Source organism: Conger conger, chromosome 3, assembly GCF_963514075.1.
Source record: "Conger conger chromosome 3, fConCon1.1, whole genome shotgun sequence".
Lineage (NCBI taxonomy): Eukaryota > Metazoa > Chordata > Actinopteri > Anguilliformes > Congridae > Conger > Conger conger.
The window spans coordinates 67,713,049-67,738,358 of NC_083762.1; the positions used below are offsets into that span (position 1 = coordinate 67,713,049).

Consider the following 25,310-nt stretch of genomic DNA (forward strand, 5'->3'; position numbering starts at 1 on the left):
ACTAACTTCTAGCTAGTAATGATAAATAATGTAAGAGATACATTACATTAAATTTACAGATGTACATGGAAAATGTACATTCTTCTTTCAATATGATACACATTCCTTGTAGTGCAACAAACACATTTCCCTGAATGATTAAAGACAAAAGAAATGACGACCATTTGACAAAGAATTCCATAGGAAAAAAATGTATTTATCAATATGTAATTCCAGGTCTCCGTATGTGGCCAATGGAGCTCTGATTCCATAGAAACTGGTTATGCTGAATTGGGCAAAAGCTGCATTGTGAATGGCAAAAATAAATGAACAGACATTTATGAAGCAAAATACAGACACAAATCCACTGGGTTTGTATACAGGTACATCAAACATAAAACTGTGTCTTGTGACATGAAGAGAAATCAAATGAACACAGGAGCATTGCTGAAACCAGAAGTGAGCAACCAGCCGCACATCAAGCTATCACTGCTATCTGTAAGGGGTATGCTTTAATTTGGCTCTAATTATCCGTCCTTCTTTGCTTCATTCTAACCATTCTGTGCAACCATAAAGCAGTGTAAAAATAAATGGTACAGGTATGCAGATTTTCTGCATTGAAAGTTCACTTCAAGCTGCCATTTTGGATCTCCACATTTCCACCCTTAGGTAGGTGGCCACTGAAGGTCTTCTGGCTCACAGCATGCCAACAGGATTGTCTCTCTCCCCCGCAGTCGGGTGCTGGCACTGTTTGTTACAGCGAGCTTGTGATATCACCGTCACAATCTGTTAGAGGTCGAGAGGTCGTCCACCACCGACCTTCAGGGGCTGATAATGGTGCGAGATAGCGCTTTCAAACTGGATGTTTTATAAATTGGTAAAGCCACCAGCTTTGCAGGGTCTGAAGGACACTGAGTTAGCTCCGTCCTGGCATGTCTGGTCCCACTGTGGAATGCGATAAGAGACATCTGGAGCCCAACTCGGCCGTTAGTTAAGCAGTGTCCCCACAAATTAGCAACAAGAGTCCGGCGAGCTTCAAAGAGCAGTGACATATCAGCAGAAATAATATACAAGCTTGAAGGGAGGTGAAATGTGTCCTCCATTTGAAATAGTGGTGTAAAAATAATAAAGTGACTGCTACCACCATGGCAGCCCTCTCTCTGTTTACGTTTCCAAGGCAACGAGTGTTCTACGCTGGTTTTTCACTTCTAAGAGTTTTACTCTGGATTCTCATATCAAGAGAACGCCCTGTGTCACAAGTGTCTCAGTGTAATCAAATGCACAGAAAATGGAATAAACATGTTTTTTTTTCTCACAAAATGTTCTTCCCATGTCCCCCCATCCTCACGAGAAGTTATGTCAGGAAACCATGTAAATAGCATTAAAAAAAGAAAACAAAAATCTCATATGCTGTGAACCTTAATGTACAGTTCTGTTAAGATACCTGGCACTTTAGACACGATCAACTCATGTGTGACACTCGGTCGGAGAGATTTTTTCCTTATCTTTATTTTTATTAACAAAAAAATCAAACAAGAAAATAATTAAAGTTTATACAAAATGCCTTTTTAAAAAGACAACTATTTACAAAAAATTCTGCATTAAAAAATCTAATTTTATATTTTTTTCATAAAAGGGGTTCTAATAAATTCAGCTTTTAAATTCATCTTGTCCCCCACATATTTACACCATTTCAATTGTTTTTTGCTGGATTGTAATTAATGGGATGAACAACATACCACTCAAAATGAAATGTGTGTTGAAATTTCTTTAAACTGCAGTATACTATTACAATTATTCAAGAATGCATTTAAGAGGGGGGAAGCCCAAAATGGGTTGATTAAATCAAGCTATGAATGACAAATCTAGGCAGATACAGTACATTTTCAGTTGAGTAATCTGCCTTTCACTGAATACTCTATTCCAGAGAATAGGTGGATTTCTAGAATATTCTAGATGTGCTATAAACAGACCCCTCCATTATAGTAGCACACATACACCCAATTAATACCACATTTTGTCAAATTATTTGGCCAGTCAACCTTGGGTGAAGCCTTCTCAGCAGATAAATGCAGGATAACTGTCACGATTCCAACAGGTAAACCAGGCAGCAGACCCAAAGCACTGTTCTTTCCTACTTTGTGAATACTGTCAATGTATTTTTGAGGTAAGCGCTCTTCATTAATCAAACCTATTAATCAAATCTTTTTAAAGTCTTGCACATACATAAATTGGTATTGGTAGCAGCGGCAGGCTGCAATGACTCGAACCCCGGGCAGAGAAGGGCCTTCCAGGCTTTCTTCATATATTTGGTAAGGTGTGGGCGACGTCCATTGTGAGAGCTACCTCATTATTCGCTTTCAAAAGTCTGACACTGACAGGAAAAGACAGTCGCAATTCCTTCGTTACTGAGAAGTGACAGCTACAGTGAAACAACAGTCACAGTCTTTTAATCTTTCTGTTTTGCCCTAGAAACAAGATGCTCTAACAAGGGCTAAAATAAAGAACGGCAAACTGGAGGGTCATTTTGAGAAGGCCGGCATTGGGAGAGGATACTGAGGGATCGTGTGCATTTATTAAGATCAAACCTGAGGTGAGATAGACTTGTGTTTAGAATATTTTGGTTGAATAAAAGCTATTCTCTTGAATAATATCCGTGTGGTAGAGAAATGAATGCTCTACATTAAGTTTAAATGTAGTCACTCATAATAATAATAATATTGAGATTAATAATACTAGAGCATACAGAGTTGTTGCAGGGTGAATTATGAGTAACATATGTTTGTTTCTTGACTGGATTTATAGCTTGTAATCGTACACTCAGGACTGTTTAATGCATCAGGAATATGGTTCTACCATTATCTGTCATTGTTCTACCATCGATCACCAGGGCCCTGCTGAGAACAGAGCTAAAGCAGGTCTGGAGTGTTTCATCTTTGCACGCTCTTCTCTCGAGTCTGTCTAATGGAGACACACCCAACAAAGAATGTACAATTTCGATCCCCCTCCCCACCTCAGCCCCTCCGGCTGAGTATGGGTGACGCTATGCACCCATACAGGCAAACTGAGCTTCAGAGGAAGTATCCTGACCGGCTCGATACCTTCCTCCAGTGCATATCAGAGAGCGTCGTACCTAGCCAATCGGCTGCCACAGAAAGGGCAGTAAATTAATGTCCAGCCGCCACAAATGATTCTCACTGCAGTCTGTCCCATTCCAGGCTAGCCTGTCTACTGCGCTGTCCTTCTGAAACTCCAACATTAGGAGAGGAAACGTGCCCAATAAATCTGCTAGTCTTTCCCCTGATAACATCCTAATTGCTTCCACGCCGGTGTTGTTTTTGCAGGACATATTTGATCTTGTTATTATTTCTTGCCACCAGGAGGACCCCTGGGGTCGGCAGCGGCAGAGGTGTGGAATTTCAGATCGATTTCAGCGCAGGGAGGCACATGACCCCACCCCCCCTCCCCCCTTAGGTTTTATTTACGTTTCGGTGGCTTTGGAGTTGGCCCCTCCTAACCTGCTATCGTTGCTGTTTTAATTAATAACACCTGGTGGCTTTTCTGCAGGAAGGCATGCAAGCGCCTTGAGGCTCCTCAGATTTTCACCGGTCAAATTCCTGAGCGAGCATGACCAAAACCAGCCTCTCAAACGGCTGTGGCGAGCGCCGGCTTTAAATACCCAAAGTGTGGACGTGCCCTGCCTGCAAATGCATGGAAGCCAATGTTTGTGTTTGTGTGACGAGAAGACAAGCTGGTCTGTTTAGATGCCCCTCTGCTTAAATGCATGACCTTCTACATAACAAACCTGCACTAGTAACGAATGAGATGAATTGAAATATTTACCATTATATTGTATACTGTAAACATGAGAAGAGGAGAAAAAAACAACAACAACCAATCAACCAACAATAAATGTCTTACAAGCAAAGAAACTATTTTGTGAAGGAGGGAACAAGGTAACGTTCAATGAGGAAGTGGAGTGGTAAACACAATGTGAAATAGTATGGTCTTCAGCTGTTTGTCATCGCATCGTCCCCGGTTACCTGAGCAATCTCCCAACAGGGTCACCTTGGCGACGGAGCCCTCATGTCAGTCTGTTTAAGCTGGGGGGTCCTTGTTGCTTTTCAAATACACCCCCCCCCCCCCCCCTTGTCTCTCTGCACGCACATACAGAAACTGTCCTGCATCGAAAGACCTGACCAAATTAAGATGGCACCTTTTTCCAAAGAGTGATACAGAACAGAGAAACTGTGAAGAGGTGGAGGCAGGGAACCTGTGCCTTGTGTCCAGGAAAGAGGGGGTAGAGGTGCTGGGGGCAGGAGCCGTAGCGAAAGGTTGAAGTCTGTGTTTGTTTGTGGGGAAACCTTTGCTTGTTTCCCGCACGTGCTCACTCTCGTTTTCTCTCGATGTCTCTGTGTGTCAAACACTGAAAGTGTCCTCCAAAGCCACAAGGTCAAGGTAGTTAAAAAAGGCAGGCCAGAATTCTTTTTAAAAAAGCAAACGTCCAATAAGCTATCGACTCTTCTCTCTCTCTCTCTCTCTCTCACTCACTCTCTGTCGTTTCGTCTTCCTCACACTTTGTAGTAGATGTTGGCGGGACTCTGGGGGGGCATCTCCTGCACGATGTAGACGGGGTGTCCGTAGTCCCCGCTCACCTTCTCGTAATGGGGGCAGTAGTTGTTCTCTGTAGTCCGTAGCGGGATGATGATGTCGCTGGGCTCGGAGCCTGCGTTGCCCGAGCCCTTGGGGCTGGCCAGCGTGCTGAGGGTCAGCGCCGGGGCCCGGGGCTGGCTGTGCTTCCTCGCCCGCTTCCGGATCTTAATCAGCAGGATGATCAGGAGGATGATGATGATGATGAAGATGACACAGCCCGCACCGATGGCCGCGAACAAGGCCGCCTTGGAGCTGAAGATCCCGTCGCCGACGTCGGTCTTGTCGTTCATGGACTCTGGCGGAGACAGATATGAACATAAATCAGAGCCAGGAATGAAAAACACCATCGGAAAGTGCGGTAAAGGATCTGCAGGCACCGTTCCAGCAGCGGCCGCACTCTCTGAATTCCACAGACATGATACCATATGCATACAACATAAATATACAACGTAATACTTTGTAAGTGCACATTACCGAGCATATACACACCGGGCCGGATCTGTGTGTAGGATTAAAACCTGATTAATCGACAGCATGTGTTGGATATCTCCTGACGCAGGACGGAGGAAGAGAAGGCAGCGGCCTCTCATTAGACAGAGAGAGCCCACAGACGAGCTCCAATCAGTGCGACAGGACGGTTTCCCGAGCGGTCTCCCTGCCTCCTTGCGCAACCTCCCTCCTACGCCACGCCGAAACGCACAGTCCTGTCCTGTGCCACGCCGTCACATCACAAACTAACACTCCTCCTGGAAATGACAGAAAGATGGCTTCCACTCCCCATCGCCCCAACTCTGAAGGGAACCAGGGCTCTACACAGCTCCCATTTTAGCATTTGCTCCTGAAAATGTATGCGCTAACTGGAAAAATGATTTAGGAGGGCGTCTACTAATTGGGATGTAAATGTGCTCTCCTAATTTTTACAACTTTGGATCAAATGCGCCCCATGGAAAAAATGTTAGCATCGAGCCCTGGGAACTAAAGCTAGTTCAGCAACATCCATGAATATGAAAAAAATATGGTGGGAAAAGCTCTTCTGAAGCTTTGAAAGTGGACTGAGTTCATGTCGTTACCTACGATTGAACTCTTGTTTTCTCTGGATGAAACTGTAAAACTATGAACCAAATCCTTGTTCAGAGCCATGCTTAACCCACCCCCTTCTTTATTTCCAACTTTTTCCCTTTATTAACCTTACATTATTAGGCCCCTAAATTATTGCCTTTGAAATGCATGTAAATTTTTTTACACTGGGAATTGTGCCTGCATACATACCATTTTGTATATACAGTACACTGAGAAGTGTTATATATTTTTCCCTCTCTCTGCAGTTAATGCAGTTAGGCCACCTGCAGGCAAATGAGGAGCAGATTGCGACGGTGATATTGCAAATTAGCCTCCAACACGTGACCATGAGAGATTCTTTGTGCTCCTCTAACACTTTGACGCAGTTTCGCATATCATATTACCTATTCATGCCAGCACTTTTGTTTTCCGTCAGCACTGGACTCTCATGGAATTTCTCCCTTAAAGAAAACTGGTTGTACATAAGCTCTCTCTATCATTTAAAACGTGTCACACTGGAGCTTTAAGTGAATTTACTTTGTGCTGAGAAGGGTAAATGAGGTCTTAAACATACTGCATAAACCAAGTATTTGTCAGTCAGCCTGCAAAGGGAGTGCTCCAAATTTTAATCACCTTCAGTGACACTGACCTCATATAATGGGAGGAGCCACTGATCCACAGAGCGAAGAGAGCACCAATCAAAAATTATTAGTAGAAGGGAATAGAGGGGCTGAGGCAGTAGCTTGGATATGCAAAGATAGCCAAATGATACGTGTATTCATTATCGGCTGGATAAGGGTGTTCAATAATGCACAACAATCACTGAACCTTTTAAGCGTTTCAATTTTTAAAAGTGTTCTAATTACTTATGACTTTCTGTGTGAAATATGATACCATTTTTGTGTTGTGCACAAAATAACCACAAGCCACGTGAAGTCCTGACAGACATAAAACTGCTGCATTTTGCTAATGCTACAAGGTTAGCTAGATACAAATACAAATAATGTAATGTAATTCAAATAAAACAAATTGGTCACCACATGCAAGCACAAGGAAGACAGATTCAAATGTAAAGAAGAAATAACAATTTGCCACCACTATATGGCAAAAATGAACTGCGTAACAGAAAAATTAAAAACTTTCTTTGTCCATAATAACACTCTGTATGCCAGGACGTACATGACATGAACCTGACCCCGGGGTGGTGTTCCACCTACAACTAAAGCTCCTATAAGTAATGAACAAAAAATTGGAAAGCCTAATGTAAAGTCAGTTCATAGGATGCTGCCAGAACATCACTGCTCCAATACAGTGATGAGGAAACTGGTAGGAGGGGAGCCATTTGGAATGAGCCATTAGACCAAGGTCCAGTAAATACTCCACAGTGTGTTACATTGTGTAGGGGGTTCCCATATACCCTGGCTAAATCCCCCCCAAATCATCCTGTCTTTATCTACTGCAGATATCCTATCATTCCTTGTTTAACTGGATTAATGTTGTAAATGCTTGCAGTGTTTTGTGATGTTTGCTTAAGTATTCTGGGTCATACCGTCTGCCCTGAGTGCTGTCCAATACCTCAGGGTTGGATGAAGTCAGTTCCCTCCCCTTGAGAGGGCTGTACGTGCCAATGCAATTTTCTTTTATTTTCTTATTATAATTGTTATGAATGCAGGCATTCCACAGCTGTGAAAGTTGTTTACAGCAATCTGCCTTGGCTCGCCCCTGCCCGAACAGCCACGGTGCTTCCTGTGATTTGTGGATTCAGCGGCCGGCGCTCCCATTAAAGACGCGTCTCACCTCTCTGCTCCGATTACTCACTCTCTAACTGCAACGCGCTACAGCGGGAACCCTGGCACAGGAAAGGACCGGGCTCTGCCTTCGACACACCTCAGACACGCGTGCCATCGGTCCCAACCGCAATACACAACCACTCGCTTTTCCTATCCCTCCCCATAAAACTCCCCAAGCGCATAACTGGTAGTCATTCTTAAAGAAATGTCATTTCGATGGAGCTGGAGTCTGTCGGTGATGGTTCTTGCATGTGTTTGACTGGCTTCCTGGCTGACCACACTGGCATTGTGTGCCTTTGGCTGCTGTGAAGGTGCAGCCCGACTGCAGACAGCCATGATGGAATGCACAGTTTTATTGCATTTCTCTCTCCCCCGGGGCGCGGTGAGAGAGAGGGGGCGGAGGTGTCGGACTACTGCTGCCTTGCAGGTTGTTATGGCACCTTGTCTGGGTATTTGTGTCCTTTGGAACACGATGTTAATGATAGAATTAAAGTTTAAACTGGTGAAGGCCCTTGTATTTCAGCACAGCAGGACTACGGCACTGTGGCCGTGTTACTAGGGAAAGGGAGTGTGGGTAGAAAGTGAGGGAGTAATTGGCTGTGGGCAGTAGTATGGATGGAGAGGGTGGGGTTTATTGGCTGTGGGCAGTAGTGTGGGTGGAGAGGGTGGGGTTTATTGGCCATGGGCAGTAGTATGGATGGAGAGGGTGGGGTTTATTGGCCATGGGCAGTAGTATGGATGGAGAGGGTGGGGTTTATTGGCCATGGGCAGTAGTATGGATGGAGAGGGTGGGGTTTATTGGCCATGGGCAGTAGTGTGGATGGAGAGGGTGGGGTTTATTGGCCATGGGCAGTAGTATGGGTGGAGAGGGTGGGGTTTATTGGCCATGGGCAGTAGTGTGGAAACAGAGAGAGGCTCTGGGAGAAGGCTACCCCAGCTGTTGAGAGGGGAATGTCCTTTTTTGCACATCTGATCTTCATTTGTCTCTCAATAGGCCAATAACTCAGAAGGGGGGAAAGAACTCCCAATATTTGTGAGCTTAGATGTTTCTTTACTTGGCTCAGTAAAGAGAAAGAAAAAAATGGCAGTGTAGCTTTAGTGAGCGATACCTCAGCTTCGCAAAAGCTAAACAGAAACGAGCACGTCTGCCATGCAGGTTTCACACAACCCCCCTGGACTGCTTTACCCTAGCCTCCATGATGGATTCTAACAGTCTCTCAAAATCTTATCCGGCGCTCTATCACCGTGCCACCGCTATGCTTTTAATTTTTCATTATCACACTCCAGTTGCATGTCTTTCTGCACAACCACTCTGTATAATTAAAAACTAGGGCGGACCGACTATCCCCGGACAGATAATAACATGAAGTCTCAAAAAAAGACTAGGGAAATGCGGGGAGGGTAAGAGGCGAGGAGAAGGAGCTGGGGGAGAGGAAGAAGTAAACTATTTAATGATTATTTGCTTCAAGTGCTTATTACAATCACATCAGAGCAATTTGAGACTGCATTGATGTGAGTAATGGACTCAGTCATAAATACAGCCACAGAGGGGAAATTAAAGGCTGGATTGAAGTGCTGATCAAGTCTCAAAAATGGGATAATAAAAAACGGAATCACTTGGATTCAGATGAGTTACTCTGTTATTAAAGATAGCCGAGGCATCAATACTATTGTTTCTCTTTCTTCTGGAAGAAATCCTGATTTCTTTTCCCCCTCTGCATTAAAGAAATACCCAAGTAAGTACATGGAAAAAAGTGCATTATATTTCAAAGACTGTCTCCTGGTCCTAATTTTGAATGTTTCCCTTCATCATGAAAGACTTATGTTGCCTGTATGATCTGCATAAATCCATTCATCACAAGCTGTACTGGTTACTTACCGTATATGTGTGTGTGTATGTGTGTGTGTGTGTGTGTGTGTGTGTGTGCGTGTGCAAATGTGCATGTGTGTATGTGTGTGCGGTGTGTGTGCATGTGTGTATTGTGGGAGTTAACGTACATGACTGGGAGCCCACACTGCTCCAGGGGGGACATCCTCCTGCCTCGTCTAATCAACTGTAAGTCGCTTTGGATAAAAGCGTCAGCCAAATAACATAATGTAATGCGTGCGTGTGTGTGTGTGTGCGGGGGTGCCTGAGTGTGTATGTGAATGCGTACGGACGGGTGTGCCTGTGTATGTTTGAGCACAGACAGCACCGTGTGACAATCTGGTTATGAATCACCACTTTTAGCTGCCACTCCAGCTGCCCCCGTTCCCCAGCACACTGGAGCACAGACAGGAGAGTGAGTGCAGGTACACTCACCGGTGTTCCCTGGCTCCACAGGCCTCTCGTTCTGGGCCGGGCTGGTGGTGGGGGCTTTCACAGACTCGTCCTTCCCATTCCCCGGATCCTCCGTAACCACCGGATCCTGAACCACCGCATTCGGGTCTGAACCGAAAGAAAATACCAGACAAAAAAAGGGACAGTGGAGCACACCTGGTTAGCATACACCATACAAAATTCAGCTGTTATCACTGTAGCCATTAGACCAGGTAATGCAGCTAATTTGCAAATCGCTAGTGTCTTAATTGCTTAATTATCGTAATGATATTTTTTCCCACACACTAGGCTGGTAGATTCAACCAATATTTATACAGCTTGATGATTTTCATAAAATTAAAAACGAGAATTACTCAGTGAAAGGTGCAGGTGAGTGAAAAATGTCTAGCAAGCTGGAATGCCATTTCACAAAAGCTTTCACCAAGAGCATAAGGAATAGTTACAGCTACTTGTCACTGCCACTAAAACTCCCGATTGTTACAGCGTTAAAATATTTAATGGTGTGTCTCTTGGGTGCTGTATACTGTGTTGAGGGCAACACTTACAGACATTGGCTAATATGAGAAACTGGCTCTTGGAAAATGGTCATTAGTGCAGGTATGTTTCACCATTTACTCTCTCAAATGGGGACTCTGAATCCCAGAGGAAATGAATTTATTTAATTTGTCATAAAAAAGAGAAAGCTACATTGAATAAAGTGCTGACTGCACACCTCTCCAGGCGTTTACATTCCAAGCCTGACATTTAAGAGTGTACGCTAATCTTTAATTCAGCCTCTTTTCGCCAAACTAATGTCAGTGCTGCGCAAAATTTAGCGGTATCCTGAGGTTTGTGGTTAAAGGAATCGCAGCAGCAATTTCTTTTCACAGCGGCCATTTTCTACTGGCAGCCATTCCGCGTTATCATACACACGCCCCCATCTGGAGACTTTGGTTTCTTTTACCCTGCAAAGACTTTAAACTTTTCTTTTCTGCCTCTTAGTGAGATAAGGAAAGATTCAATTCACACATCTAAGTAAGAATTCCAGTTTTTTTATTTTACTTACTTTACACAAATATTATAATTATTACAAAAAAGTGACACTAATGTAAAAGGTTACAGTCCCTTATATACTGTAAGAGGGAAGGTTTTGGCTGGATTCTTGCCATAGTATCAGTCTGAAAGCAGTCAGCCAGAGAGACACAGTAAGCGTGATTTACGTGTACATTGGGTTCTGGGTTCAAACCTGAGCATATATTGTGCTCTGTCAGAAAGAACAAGCAACATGCTGGGGAGATGACACTCCAGCGTGTCCTCACACTGATAGTTAAATAAGCCGTCCTTTCGCGCTGATAATTCGCGATGTCCTGCTTCCTCTCACGCTTCACAGCTTTATTACCACACATCTGTGGAGCGAAGCGCCCGTTTCGTCTGGACGCCCAATGTTCTGGGAGAAAAGGGGCGAAGAAATGCCACCTCTTCAATGGAAACAAGCTGAATTCCTTCTGCGGAATGTACAAATACACAGACCACAGAGTGTTTCTCTCTTCATGATTAGAGTATGAAGAATCTGTGATTATTATGTGTAATTATAGGGATTTAAACAAAATAAAAAAGTGAAATCCACAACCAACATAGTGTATTTCCCAAGCAATAAAAAAAGCACATTTTAGATTTATTTTAGAAACTAAAAGCATAAGCCCATTGCTATAGAGTTCCTTTGAGCTTAGCTTTGACCTCCGTCCCACACGTCTCCATGATGACCATGTATACAGGAAAAAGAAAAGACTATTTAGCTGATTTCATACACTGTTACCATACAGCCACCAATGTAAATATCTGTGTTTCCTTGTTTGGGCAGTGGCTCAGTCCTTAATGAACTAGATTAGACAAAATTCTGGCAAAATCAAAACTCGCCAAATAGCTGGATGTTTATTGGCTTTCCAACACACAGGTAACCACAGGGACGTGGGTAATCTTTTGACTGCGGCTGGAGACCATTTTAAAATGCAGTTTCCTGTTTTTGAAAATAGTCCCTATAAAAGCACACATGTTTACTTGCCTTATATAAATACGCAGGGCTAGAAGCTTAACAGTTTAACGGTTTGTTTGATGACCTGGTGCACCACTGAACTAAAATTTCTTCTAGCATTTTACTGCCATACCACATCCTAGGGACATTCCTGGGAAATTCACACCCTGATGTTTTTTTTATACAGATATATAACATTTCTGCTCATTTAGTGGAAAGCCCATAATATTGATGTACGAGATGTAGCCTGCGATAAAAGATATATGGTGATAGAGTCAGCGTTTCAGCTGTTACCGAGTGATTCCTGTTTAACTGCAGGCCCTGCCAGCAGAGTGGCCGAACAGAAAGTCAACACTGAGGGGCTGTATGTTCGCCTGGCCTGCTTGTCAGTGCGGTGCATATGTTAACTCTGATTTTGATAGGCCTGCCAGAACAATCAATGTCCGATGTCCACTGGGGCTCGGTAAAGAACAACCTTGTTTCTCTTCCGCTTTCCTCCATCTCCAATGCTCAGGACAATTATTCTTGAGGACATCTTGTTATCTTTTTTTTTTACTGGGCCTATTTTTTTTTTTGATAAATGTGGGAGGAACAAATTCAGCTTTTTACAGATCCAGCGCGAAATCTGTCTGCGGTTTAATGAGGCTCTGCTCTGCCAGATTTCCCAGCCTCTTCAAAAAACACATCTGCCCTCCCAGCAGCAGGAGGAATCGTTTAAAACACGGTTAATCTTCTCCTTCCCACTGTCTCCAGGTCCGGCGCGATGCATCACCGTCACCATGGAAAGTCAGGGGCCTGTGTCTTTGCTGAGTTACCTCGACGTCCCCCAGAAAGGGTACGCAGCGGGGCGTTCCCGGGGAGCCAGTATTTGTCAGCGTGGAGAGCCGTGAGAAAGAGCCGCATTCCTCGCCCGCTCACAGCCATGGCAGAATGGGGTTAAAGTCATCATACATTCACTTTTTTCCCATTGTTTTTCATTATTCATGCAGCTAATGGGGCCAAATGGCTTGTATCCCCACCCCCCGCTCCACCACCCAAGAGGGGGAGAAACCTCACTCCGACAACTAAATGGGAAACGGCTACTCCGGGGGGACAGAAAATTACGGCTAGTGTGATTTGAGGCAGTCAGATAGTTTTTACTCTTTTATGGGTTTTTGTGGTTTGTAGCTCCAGCTATCCTGCCCCCCTGCCTGCAGCAGGAGCTGAAGCGATAAGTGACCCTGCGCTCACGCAACGGAGAGACCGCGGAAGGTTATCAGTTCAGATCAGACCACACGAAGCGGTCTGTGGCCAGGACTGCGACTACCCTCTGTGGTCAGTAGTGCATGTGCACACTGAAGGCCCAGCCTCATCCCATCGCAGCTTTGCTTGTCGTGGATTGGCCGGCCCTGGTATCCACCTGACCCACAGAGCGTGGGGTGGTCTGTGTGAGTCCAGCCCTGGAAGGGAGAGGACACGTGCTGAGAGACCATGTCCACTGAGAGCCTCCCCCCGCTCCTCAAGACCTCCTCCTACTCCTTCTGCTCCTCCTGACCTCCAATCTGCTCCCTCGGGCAGAGGAGACAGCTGTGGCGCTCTTGTTTCTGCGCCTGTCATAATACAGCGGGTATTAGGGGCCACTGTAGCCGTGAAGGGCTCCCCCCTCCCACCCCACCGCGCGGCACATGTAATGGACGGAGACAAGCGCACGCTCTGGAAGCCCTCAGAGACCGGCAGCACCAGCGGGGGTCCGCGCGCGGAAGAGGGGACGGAATGCTAGCGGGGATCAGACAGCCGCCATCGCCGCCAACACAGCGCACATCGTGTCCTGACCCACTTTACGCCCGGCCCTGACACCGCCCCAGAGACTGCTGGGTAATCAGAAACCCAGTTCTGAGGGCGGCGTCAGCGCTTGTGCAGGCTGCCAGGTGGCAAGGGCGCGGCGGAGGCCCCTGTCAGGCATTCCGGACGGTCCGGAGGCACCCGGGCGCGCTCTCCCAGGAACAACACGGCCACCGACCAGAGAAGGGCAACACGTGTGGCTGGCCAAATTCTAACAGCTCAGCGATACAAGAAAACCCTGCATATACAGGGGGAAATAAAACAGCAAAAAAAACATATACCGTGCAGTCCGTAAGTATTTGGACAGAGGTACAACGGCTCTGTACTCCAGCACATTGGATTTGAAATGAAACAATGCTTTATGAGGTTAAAGCGCAGATTGTCACATCAATAAAGCTCTTTAAAAAAACCAAAAAAAAAAAAATAACCTCATTGGACAGATTGTAAGTCCGCAAGGCAAGTTCTGATGTGAAATGGAGTCAGTGGGCTACCTTCCACTGTCAGTAAGGGGAGCTGGCGAGAGGGGAGCGGTGCGCACTGTAAATTCCTCACTCTGGGGCGACCGCTTCAGGAACAATAGCTTGTGAAGTCAGGCCTGTCAGTCCACAAAGCTCACATTATCAGTCAGGCATTCACACGCTGCGGGCAGCTTGCATTACTGCGCACGCATTTCACAGGCCCTCCTGGTCGAGATGAAGACCTCAGCGTGCGATTGGACACTCATTGGACACAGATGTTATCGCACAGCACAGTGCCAAGGCCCGTAGCATTTAGCCTTGGCGCGCAGTAAATCAAAATTACCCTCGCAAAGTCTAAAATGAATACTGGCTTTGCAAATATCAGGCCTGTGACCTTAAGATTTTCAGTAGCATCCGTACATAATTCTGTATTTGTATTTTAAAATAAATAGTTGTTGTTCATGGCCGTTGTACGGTATGTGTATTTAAATGTAGTGCTTATTTAGTGTTATTTAAACTATTTTTAACTACCATCCTAATAATTCTGTGAATTGTAATATTTTTGTAAAATCTCACCAGAAGAACTATACATAGTATCTACTGTAGCTATGCCTGCTATTTTGTTCTTTCCTGGTTTCAACCCGCCCTCCACTCAGCCCCCTACACTTTCCTTCTGTATAATAATAACACTAATAACAACATGTACTGAACAGCTCACTTAAGATAACTATTGAAAAATGACGGTACTTGCCAAAAGTCAGTGATTAGGAATGAAAGCTGTACATTACCCTGTCCAACCTTCATGATGATTTTCATGGTGAGGGTGTTGCAGACTCCGCCCTCTCGGTTCTCCAGGCCCTCAGAGGTCCCATTGGATGTCGCTGCAGAAGAGAAATTACATGACCCAGAGTTCGAGAAACGGACAGAATTCAGCAGATTTTATCCGAAGAAAATAAGGAAAAAAGTAAACGTAGAGGGTAAAAGCTCACACTGATGCGATGTGTCAGAAAATAAGGAGTTCACTCGCTAGAAACCTCAAAATATCAACCGCAATATGTTGCCTGTTTATGTGTAACTGAAGTAGCAGCATTGACAAGGTTTTGAGGTCACCGCTATGTAATGAGAATACGAATGAGGGAATTTCCTGCAGTTGAAAATAAAGAAAAGACTTAAATTGAACCAAAAAAGGTTTTTTTTTCCGGTACGATCAACAGTCACAGTTTGTGCCCAAGAGGAAACCTTATCGCTGGATTAAACGTGTCTCTGCTCCAGCGATTATGGGGGTTCCTGAAGCAGCCCTCTCCAGGGCTACCAGCAGCGGATGTTGGGGCACCTCCATCTGGCAGGTATGAGAGACTCCCCAGAGGCCGGCGTGTTTACACCCACACACGCGTAGGCGGTGCGGAAAACAGCAATCAGGGCTGATAAAAGCCCGGGTAGCCCCCTCATGGGGGCCTTACGGAGATATCGACTCCGATCCTAATCTAGCCCCCCCGGGAACGAGCTTTCTCTCTGACTGCGGTAATTATGATTTAGGCCAACGAGGAGCACCGCACTGCCCTGCTCCTCCTTCTGCGCCAGTCTGAACCTCTCGCTCACTTTCCCTCTCTCTCTCTCTCTCACTGTCTTTCCTTCTCAGCCTCTCTCCCTCTTCCATCGCCGACAATCTTTAACGCTTAAACAACGGTTCTTTGGTCTTCCCTTTGCTGAGCGAATTTTAACCGAGCGTTCTGCAAGGTGAGTCATGCCAGCAGCAATTATAGCAAGCTGCAAATGCCTGTAGCTTAGCTCTGCTCTGTGTGTACGGTCTGTAATTAGTGACTGGGTGGCACAGTAGCCTAAAACCCTTACTTTACAGAGACCCCAACCACCCACCCACCCAGCCCCCTTCTCTCTCTCAACTCAAAGCTCAATGCAATGGACAATGTCTCTCAATTGGGAGTCTGTTCTAAGCGGGTGGGGGCAGGTTTGGGGGTCTTGGCAGGCTCTCAGTAATACCCCCAGGCCCAAACACTAGGAGCACCCGACCCCCACCCAACCCTCCCCGTCAGCCTGAAATGTGCTGTGCTCCATTCTAGTGACCCCCACCCCCCCAAAATCCCCCAATGTTGAATATTTTCACCTCCAATCCCCACGTTTTCCCAGCCTTTCCGCCTTTCATTGCCTTGCACCCATCCCTCTCTTAAAACCCCCCAAAAAAACCCCTTTCCAAAAAAAAATAAGAAAACACCCCTTACCCTGCCCCGCCCTCTCCCTCCCGCTCCACTCCAGCTCCGTCTGCCTTATTAACTTGTCCAGATTCCATCCCCAATTAAAGTGTCGTGACAGAGAAGCCATTTAGAAAAGTGGTCAGCTAATTAGATCCCACTCCAGGAGAATCAAAGCCCTCTCTTTGTGGCCCTGACACAATGGCCGGGGGAGATGAGAACCGGGAGAGCGGGGTATCGGCGCAGACAAGCGGCCGCAATCCCCCCAGCAGCACGGCCCCGGGAGAAAGGAACGCTCGTTAACCTTGTGTTTCTTTTTCTTCCCTTGACCCCCCTCTCCCCCCCGGCCGTCCCCTAGCCTTGCCTCCGATAAATCCACCAACCCCCCCCCGACACACCACCACCACCAACAAGCTCCCAACATTCCTCTTTCATAGGTTTTCATTTAATGAACCTTTCAAGAGCGGGATTATACAAAACAGGGGCTTTGAAGATCAAGTGCATTTTGGACGTGTTCTTTCATAGCTCCCGCTAATAGGAGACATGTCACGCTCTGAGTTTCTGGGTTCAGACATCTTTGCTTTATCTGCTTTTTATGCAAGATGCTATTTCTGCATCATTTTCAATAGCCGTCTTTCCACCCCCCCCAACTAAAACACGCTCATTCAAGACACAGACGGAGCGCCGCGATATATTCTGCATGATAATATTGCAGTTTTTATAATCAAAATTTTAAGAATGGTGTACGGGGGCTTGGTGTTTAGACAAATGGAAGGTGAATGCCAGCTCCAGTAACCATGGAAATGGACATTTTGGAACCCATCCACATGTGCCTCGCTCCGCTCAGGGTTCTCAGTTCTCTAAACACTGTGGTTAAATAAGATGGCTACAATTCAAAAAGGACTAAACGGAGAAACCAGCCAATGTTGTGAATCAGTGGTTTTCACTCTTGCCCTTGGAAAGCCGCTGGGTGTAAAGGTTTACGTTGTTACTCAGCGCTTAATTGACCAATTGAAGCAGCTGATTACACAACTTAACGCACCTCTTGTGGTTTCTTTGGTCAGAACAGGCTGCTGATTTTACAGTGAAAACAAAAACCAAACTTTGGCCGTCGGCTTTAGGCCAGGGCTCTGTTTTGTTTCATGTATAAACTTAAAATAAAAGGTGTCAACACGTGCTGGTGTTACTTAAAGTCAAAATATATCAGCTATATATAGCTTCCCTGAGGTTTACATCCACCGGTAGTGATTTCATAACTTCAAAACAATCAAATAATTTAAAAAGATTATCAGAAAAGTAGTCAAAGCCACATAAGAGGACAGTAGTGTGTTCAGTGAAGCAGTGTCTCCCAGACTGTCGACCATCTTGCACGCTATTGGAAACCTTTTACACTTCTGGGACAGGAAGCAGACATGATACCTCTTGTTTTGCTGGGGAGTCAGGGAGCTAGGAGCCAAGCGGGAATTTTAGTATTCTCCATGGATGAACCTCAATTTCATCTCAGTAAACATGCAAATTAACATGGGAGGATACACTTCAAACAACCTTCAGACCCCCAACTGTCGGTGGTCATGAGGGGGGGAAACCGGGGCAGGCTAACGTCAGGCAACCAGACACGAGCGGTGACGGCAACTCCAACTGTAAAACACCGCCTTTTTGACGTCCAAGGCTGGGGACGGCGGCCTGCTCACGTCGCCGGCCTCAGATTTACGGCTTAAAATCCGCACAACTGAGTATTAATGAGAGCGGGAGCACGAGAGGGAGAATGAAAGAGAGGGTGAAAGCGGTAAACAGCAAAAATGATTCACGATGAAGAAAATGAAGCAGTGGGGTAAAATAATAAAAAAAAATCACCTGGGTGACCTAATTTTCCCAGACAGGGGGGAATAAATATAGAACAAGCCCAGGCGAGCGAGCCGCACATCCACATGCCTGCTCCACTCTGCCAGCCGCCTCTATTCCCCACGGCTCCAGCCTGCCCCTCTCCTCCCCGACGGCCCCGTTCGCCCAGTCCTCCTCCTCCTCCTCCTCCTCCCACGCGGCTCGGGAGGACCCGAGGGGGGGGCTCAGACGGAAGCCTAAGTGACATTTCGCTTTCCGCCGGGCCCGACAGAGCGCCGGGAGAAACTCCTTTTGTCGAAATTCATGGGTTTGCGTCCGGCTGCCGCCTCCCTCCGCTGCAAACGCAGCGAAAGAGACGAACCCCCCCGGTTCTGCCTCACTCCACGCGTACGACCGCACACCTGCGTCTACCTGTTTACGCTTTCCCCTTTTTATATTAGCCGCTGAATCTACTCTTAAGGGGAAACAAACATTCCGAATATCTATTATCTATTATTATTATTATTATTATTAATATTATTATACAGGAGGACAGCAAAAGTATAGGGGGAGTAATGGAGGGGGAAGGATGAAACCAGGAAAGAGGAAAATCAATAGCTCGCAGCAATTACCCACAGAGCCCGTCATGTCGTATTTGTCGTTTTCCAAATGGTTCTTTAATGGTCTATTAGCAGATGGGTGGGTGGTGCTGAGGGGGGGGGTGTGGCCTTCTCCCTAAATGATGTCATCACTATTAAGAGGCAATGGGTCTGGGAAAGGTGCCAAGACATCCCCACCCCCCGTTTCCCCCCCTCCCCCCCAAAACTCCACCATATTGTGATGCACAGAGCGAGGAGGCCACAGATCCTCCCAGCAGTAGGGCTACAGGAGATGATGACTCTATTGATTCAGACGCCTCCTCCCACCTCCCACCCCCAGAAACCGGGCGATGGGATCCTCTCGCTCCTCCTCTCCGGCTGAAGCAGCCGGGTAGAGTCCCGGCACCGTTTTCCTCTCTCTCTCTCTCTCTCTCTCTCTCTCGTCTGCCTGAACACAGCAGTAATTATGTGGGAGGAAGATGCAGAAAAAAGAGCTGGTAATCCTGTAAAGTGTGTCTAAAATGCGGTTTTATCTTGTCTCCGAGCGCGCGGCGCTCCTCCTCTCTCCCGCTCGCTCGCCCGCCGCATGTTATCCGTTCACGCAGCGGGGCGCTGGAGGAACGCCAGAGCCCTGTCCGGGGTTTCCGTCAGCCCCATCTGGGATCTGAACCCACAATCGCCTGATTTCCAGTCTGGCTCCCATCCTGTCTCATTTTCTCTCCAGGCAGGGGGCTTTGCAGTAGACTAGATTAGAACCCCCTACCCTGCACTGAAGCTCGTTATTAAATTGGGAGGCATGGCAGGAGACTGGGTGTGAGTGAGGTCCAGTTGTAGGGCTGGTGGGGCTCCATTTTATCTATTTATCTTTATTTAACCGAGTCTCATTGAGATTAAACATCTCTTTTACAAGAGAGAACTGGCCAAGAGGCAGCATAAAACAAATAAACAAAACATACAAACAAGAAAACATTTACCACGGATGCCTTCTTGCTAGGCTTGCTTGACCAAACAAGGTGAGCAGAGACTGTGCTGCTTCAATTGTGGATGCATGTTACAGTACATTAGCATTTTACCATTTAGCAGAGACTCTTTTCCAGAGATTTATTTTTTATATGCTGAGTGGGGGAAGAACCTCTCTCGACACTGATGATGGTCTGAGTGCTAAAATGTCTGTCTTGCCGCCACTTAAGTGCATTAATAAAGCGTATTTGATGATGTAAAACATTGCCTTTTTCAAGTGAGATCAATGGCAGTTTCTGTTTTAGGGTCTATTGTTGCCAACTTTTGAAAACGACCAACTATACTAGTGCAGTGGATGTGTGCTCTTTCCAGGTTGCTTAAATTAAATTTAGGCATTTAGCATTTAAATATTATCCAGAGCAACTTACAGAGCTTATATTTTTAAACATGCAATTATTTCACAGCAGGTTAAGCTCCTTGCTCAAGGGTAAAATGGCAGTTTCCCATCTAGTAATCCGATCTGCAACCTCTGACATCCCAGTTTTCCTTCCCTGTTCCCTAAACCTTACTCTCCACGGTTACTCCAATGACAGGCACTGTTCATGCCATTCCGTGCCCAAGCCGGGGTGCAGTGGTTTCAGCTAGCTTCCGAGGTCCCACAGACACATGTGCAAATGCTCTTTTCCAATCTGTTTCCCCCGGGCAAAATCCATGCCATTTATGTGGTCAAATCCCACCCCAATAAAGCGAAATAAAACGTGTTAAATATCAGGGCACAGTTGCGTTTACAGGCCTTAACGAGAGCAGTGAGTTAAAAAGCGCTTTCTGAGGGCGGTGCGGTCTGACTGTGACGTGTGTTGAGCTGGCAGAGAAACCGCCAGGAACAGTGCTCGTCCAGTGGGAACTCTAATCCCCTCAAAAAACTTTTACTCTTCATCTCTATGTTTGGTACTGCTCTGAAAATATCCGCACGATTCAAACCATGAGAGACTCTCTCTCTTCTTTTTAGTTAGCTTATGCACATTTTGTCATTGGGGACGGGAACATTTTTTGCCTCCCTCCATTAAGCAACGTACCTTTTGCTGCAAATTACACAAAACACAATTAAAGCAGTCATAATAGCGGAATGTAACCAGAAGGTAGCAATTTTCACACTGACGTTACGCCACTGAGCAAGGTGATGTATTTAACAAAGAATGCCTTAATACATTTTCAGCTTCGTGAATAGATGTAATGTAAAGCATGGCAATGCGATTTGCCCTGGGAAGTGGCCTGGACACAGCAAAGAGAAACTACAATGGCGGCTAAATAATGCTGTACACGGGGGGGTGGTATGTCCCAGGGTGCATTGCACTCCGTGTGGCCCCCTCTCCTCTTGTCAGTGGCGAGACACTCCCATAACAGCTCGTTAAGTCTACTGACGCCTTCCCCTGGATCAACAAGAAAGGAGCCGTCAAACCAAGACAAGCAGATTGGAAAGACCACCAACCAGTGGGGCTTTAGGACTGATGGGCATAAATACATACACAGACATACGCGCACACAAATATACACACACTTACTGAGCTGCTGAGGCAGACTACAAAGCTGCAGCTACAATGCACATATGGAAGTACACACGTGTACTCACATAGACGAGGCTATGCGCTCTCAAGCATTTTGACCAGTTCTGTCTACATTTCCATGATCTACAATTGATAACCGCAGCAAAATGCGAGGCAGTAAGATCAGCAGTTAGGAATATGCCTCTGGAAATTAGAGTAGTCTGCAGCTCTTGAACTGAGGGGGCAGGGACAAAACTGCACTTCCTCTCAAAAAAGCTAGAATGCAGTACCTCGTGACACCCTGACACATTTATTCTATTATGACTCAGAAATGAGTATGTTCCTCTCCCAATCCCGTACCTCTTTGCACCTTTAATTAAGCAGAAACCTGTTCCCTCATGTTCTCCCTGTCTATTCCTCTGGCAGACAATCCCTTAGCAGGCAAGCACCGTCTTGTCATGCTAAAGTCTTTATCCTCCACTAAATGAGAGCAGAAACAGGAACCTGCTCAAACGCCTGCCATGACATTGCATTGCATGGCCTTCTTTCTGCTCTCTAGTGGTGAAAAGTCACCATTGCAGGAGCTACATGATCGTCAAAGACTCCTATGGAGGAAGATAGTATCAGGCAACATTCATCAAATCAGGACCTTGAATGCAAATCTGGTCCTGGTTTTCTTTTTCCTAGGCAATTAGCCAAACACATAGTGCTACTGTTTGGCCAGACTGTCTTCACACCTGACTCCCAGGTAAAGGGAGGGTGGAAAACCAGCAGTTCTCGGATCCCGAGGACAGTGATTTGATGATCCATGGTCTAGGGGATGTGAAATCAACTGGTAATTCAAGGCAAGGACACAAAGACAAGATAGCTCCATTTCTGAAGCACTGAAAATTGCTGCGTGCAAGGATGACCTCATTTCCTGTCACTCTGTTTCCTGCTAATGAATCCGCCATGCATTCATTACCTCCACCACAGGCCTAGTGTCGGTAAAGAACACAGGGAGGCAAAGCAACAGCAAGTTTCCATCAATGTGTTAGAAATTGCAAACGGCAATTTCTGCTAAATAGACCTGGCATTTCCTAAAAGCAAGGTCTGCCATTAAAATAAACATGCTTCCAAAGACGATATCCCAGCATTCATCTTTGAAGAGAAAAAAAAAAAGCGTTTCAGAATAAACCTAGTAGCAGCTAGATTGTCTTGGGGGATAAACAGCTTAATTATGTGAATGCGAAGGCATTACAGGGTTTTAATGCCAACCAAGCAATCATGCCTTTAAGAGAACCTGTGTTAATGGTGTTCATTGGTGTGAATCGAGTGCAGAAAGGTGGTAATTACATGCATATGTAATTGCAAATGATTGCATGAGCATACAGTACATGCAAGTGAGTCACTCATTTGCCAGAAGTTGAAGTGCCAAGGGGTCTAATTTGTGTCTCCCATGTGATTGGAAAATCAGTGTTTCCTGTCCAAGAACGTGTTGTTACGCTGTCTTTGTTTCCATTAAGGATACGGTAGTCGCCTCTTAAAGACTCAATGTGGAAAAAGCGTGACACTTGCAATGGAAACAGGTGAAGTTCCATTCCCACACTTCTCTACACTGGAAGATAGATTGCACATGTCTGAGATCCCAAAATACTCTCTTGTGCACCTTGGAGGTAAAAAAGAAAAACCAGCTTAATAAAGCATGCGCGTAATTCCTGCTCCCATCAGTGGCATGAGATTTTCTGTCTTTGAAAGACGGACATCTTACTTTGGCAGCGACAACCCCTCAGTCGTCAGCACTCAAGGTCCAGCCAATCGAATGACAGGGAGCACTTCAAAGCAGCTTGACAAGAACCTCGATGACCGGCCGGCTTAATACGAGTGAAAGAGCTGTTGTGAACTAAACTCCCAGAATCCCTCTGACAAGGATGCGCTGTGTGGTGTATGTGTGTGTCTGATGTGTGTGAAAGGGTGTGTGTTCCCTGCTGAAAAAAACAGCTCAAACTAGGTTTTGGTTGACCAGCTCAGACCAGCTCCATACTCAACATGGTTTGATCAACTCACGCTATGTTTTGAAACAGCTAGTAGTTGGTATTCCAAGCTGGTCATAGCTATATTTTACACCAGGGTGTGGTGTATGTGTGCGAGTGAAATAGTGGGTAAAAGAGAGCAAGAGAACAAGAGAGAAATGGACAAAAAAAACCCGAATGCACAAATAAAACACGCCATGCTCTTCTGAAGAGCACACAAAACACACCACCAAACGGATCTTTTGTAACCTAAACTGCAGCTACAGCGAAGAAGCAAGAGTCCATTCCAGCTAGGCTCTGTTTATTTCCGCAGGCTGCACCCCACTTTTAAAAACAAACAAGCCAAGACGATCTGGCCCGGCATTCTGAGGGGAGAGACATCTGCTGTGGGCGGCCTGGCCCGTCCCAAAATGGAGGGCGGGGGGGGGGGGGGGGGAGAGGGGGGAGTACAGTGCTGCCCTGGAGCCTTGGCGTCAGAGACTTAGGGCGGAATTGTCTTCCAGCGGACCCCCGGGGGGGGTGCTATAACTCCTGGCCACCCTCCATTAGCTCTAATCAATCGCAGATCCCACGTTTTTAGGGTCGCCGCTGAAAACGGCCACAATTCCCCCAACGCACCGACAACCGGCTCCGGGGGTGTCATTATCACACAGCCCCCATCTCGCCGCGCTAACGAGCGCTTATTCAAAGCACATGGCGACACACTCCCCGACCGACCGCGGCAGGTGTGATCGGCCGCCGGCCCTGCGGACACGCTTATTTTTATTCGCTCAAATTGTTTACATTTCAAAAGTATTATCCAGTTAAATGACTGAATACTTGCTGGTTTAATTCAGGTTAAGTACCTTCCTCAAGGGTATTGCTACTGGGGAAATACTCCGGTGTTTTGAGGGACGTATCCAGGGGTTTTTTTGTTTCCTCGCTTCGCCATTTGTCACGGTTTCTTGTTATGCGTTCAGCTTAACTTGCGTTTGTGAGCTTTATTTTTTTCTTTGAGATATGTGTTAGCCAGGAGCAATTACAAAAATAAAATGAGGGTTTAAAAATACACTGACACAAAAATAGTGTCAAAAGCAGTGTAGAAAATGAGCAGATGGGAAGGATTTTCATTTTAAAATGCTAAAATGTCAAAGAGGTGGTAAAAACCGGCGAGTAGTATCTAATGTAGCTGTATCTACTTAGACTGTCCACATAGGGTGCTGTCGTTACATGTAGTTCTATGAGGTCTGGATCTTTCCTTAAGCTCCTCTTCCTCCATTAGTGAACTAGCCAAGTGCACGTAGGTCCAGTTAAAACCATCTGTCAGGCCGGGGTTCAATTAACATTTGCCCTTAACTTTGACTGAAAATGCCAAATCCGAGCATTAGCTGACATCTTCACAAATGTGGTCTGACATGTTTAGTGATTGGCTAACTCAACACGTTTCCATTTAACAAAAGTACAGTCAGAATTATTTGCACTCTTGATAATGATGACCAAAAAAGTATGTATAAAATAAACTCCGAAAATCAGATAGATTGAGATACTGTGGAAAAACTAATACAACAGAAAAGGTTCTGTTTTACATATTAATTTTCTTTGTACAAAATCTTTCAAAATCTCAAATATTATTATTATTATTATCATTATTATTATTATTATTATTATTATTATTATTATTATTATTGTTATTATTATTATTATATGATTTTGATTATATTAGCAGTATTATTATTATTAATATGATTATTAATACATATACTCAGTGAGCACTTTATTAGGTGTTTATTAGACTTATTTTTTATCTTATTAAGTCTGCTGCTGTAGCCTAGACACTTAGAGGTCTATATGTTGTCACTTAGATCACATTCATTCCCGATTCTGAAATTTGGTCTGAAAAACAGCTGAACCTCTTGACCACATCTGCATGCTTTTAGACGCTTAGTTGCTGCCACATGATTGGCTGATTAAATATTTGCATTAACAACCGGGTGTACAGGCCTACCTAATACAGTGATCACTGACTGAGTGTACATTATTATTATAACACTTTACAATTCATATATTATAATATTGTTAGTAAAATATATGTTACAT

General features: G+C 45.5%; 1 protein-coding gene across 2 annotated transcripts in view; it reads right to left on the minus strand.

Moving 5' to 3' along the window:
* Nucleotides 1-1,468: 1,468 nt before the first annotated feature.
* The window catches only part of LOC133124985 (ephrin-B1-like), an 89,612-nt gene continuing 65,770 nt past the window's right edge, over nucleotides 1,469-25,310 (minus strand). For both annotated transcript variants that reach the window (XM_061236626.1, XM_061236625.1), the window contains exons 3-5: nucleotides 14,880-14,972; nucleotides 9,784-9,909; nucleotides 1,469-4,927 (exon numbers count right to left, since the gene is read on the minus strand). In XM_061236626.1, coding sequence (XP_061092610.1) covers nucleotides 4,551-4,927; nucleotides 9,784-9,909; nucleotides 14,880-14,972 — 596 coding nt within the window. In that variant the 3' untranslated portion in view covers nucleotides 1,469-4,550. The remainder of the gene's footprint in view (nucleotides 4,928-9,783; nucleotides 9,910-14,879; nucleotides 14,973-25,310) is intronic.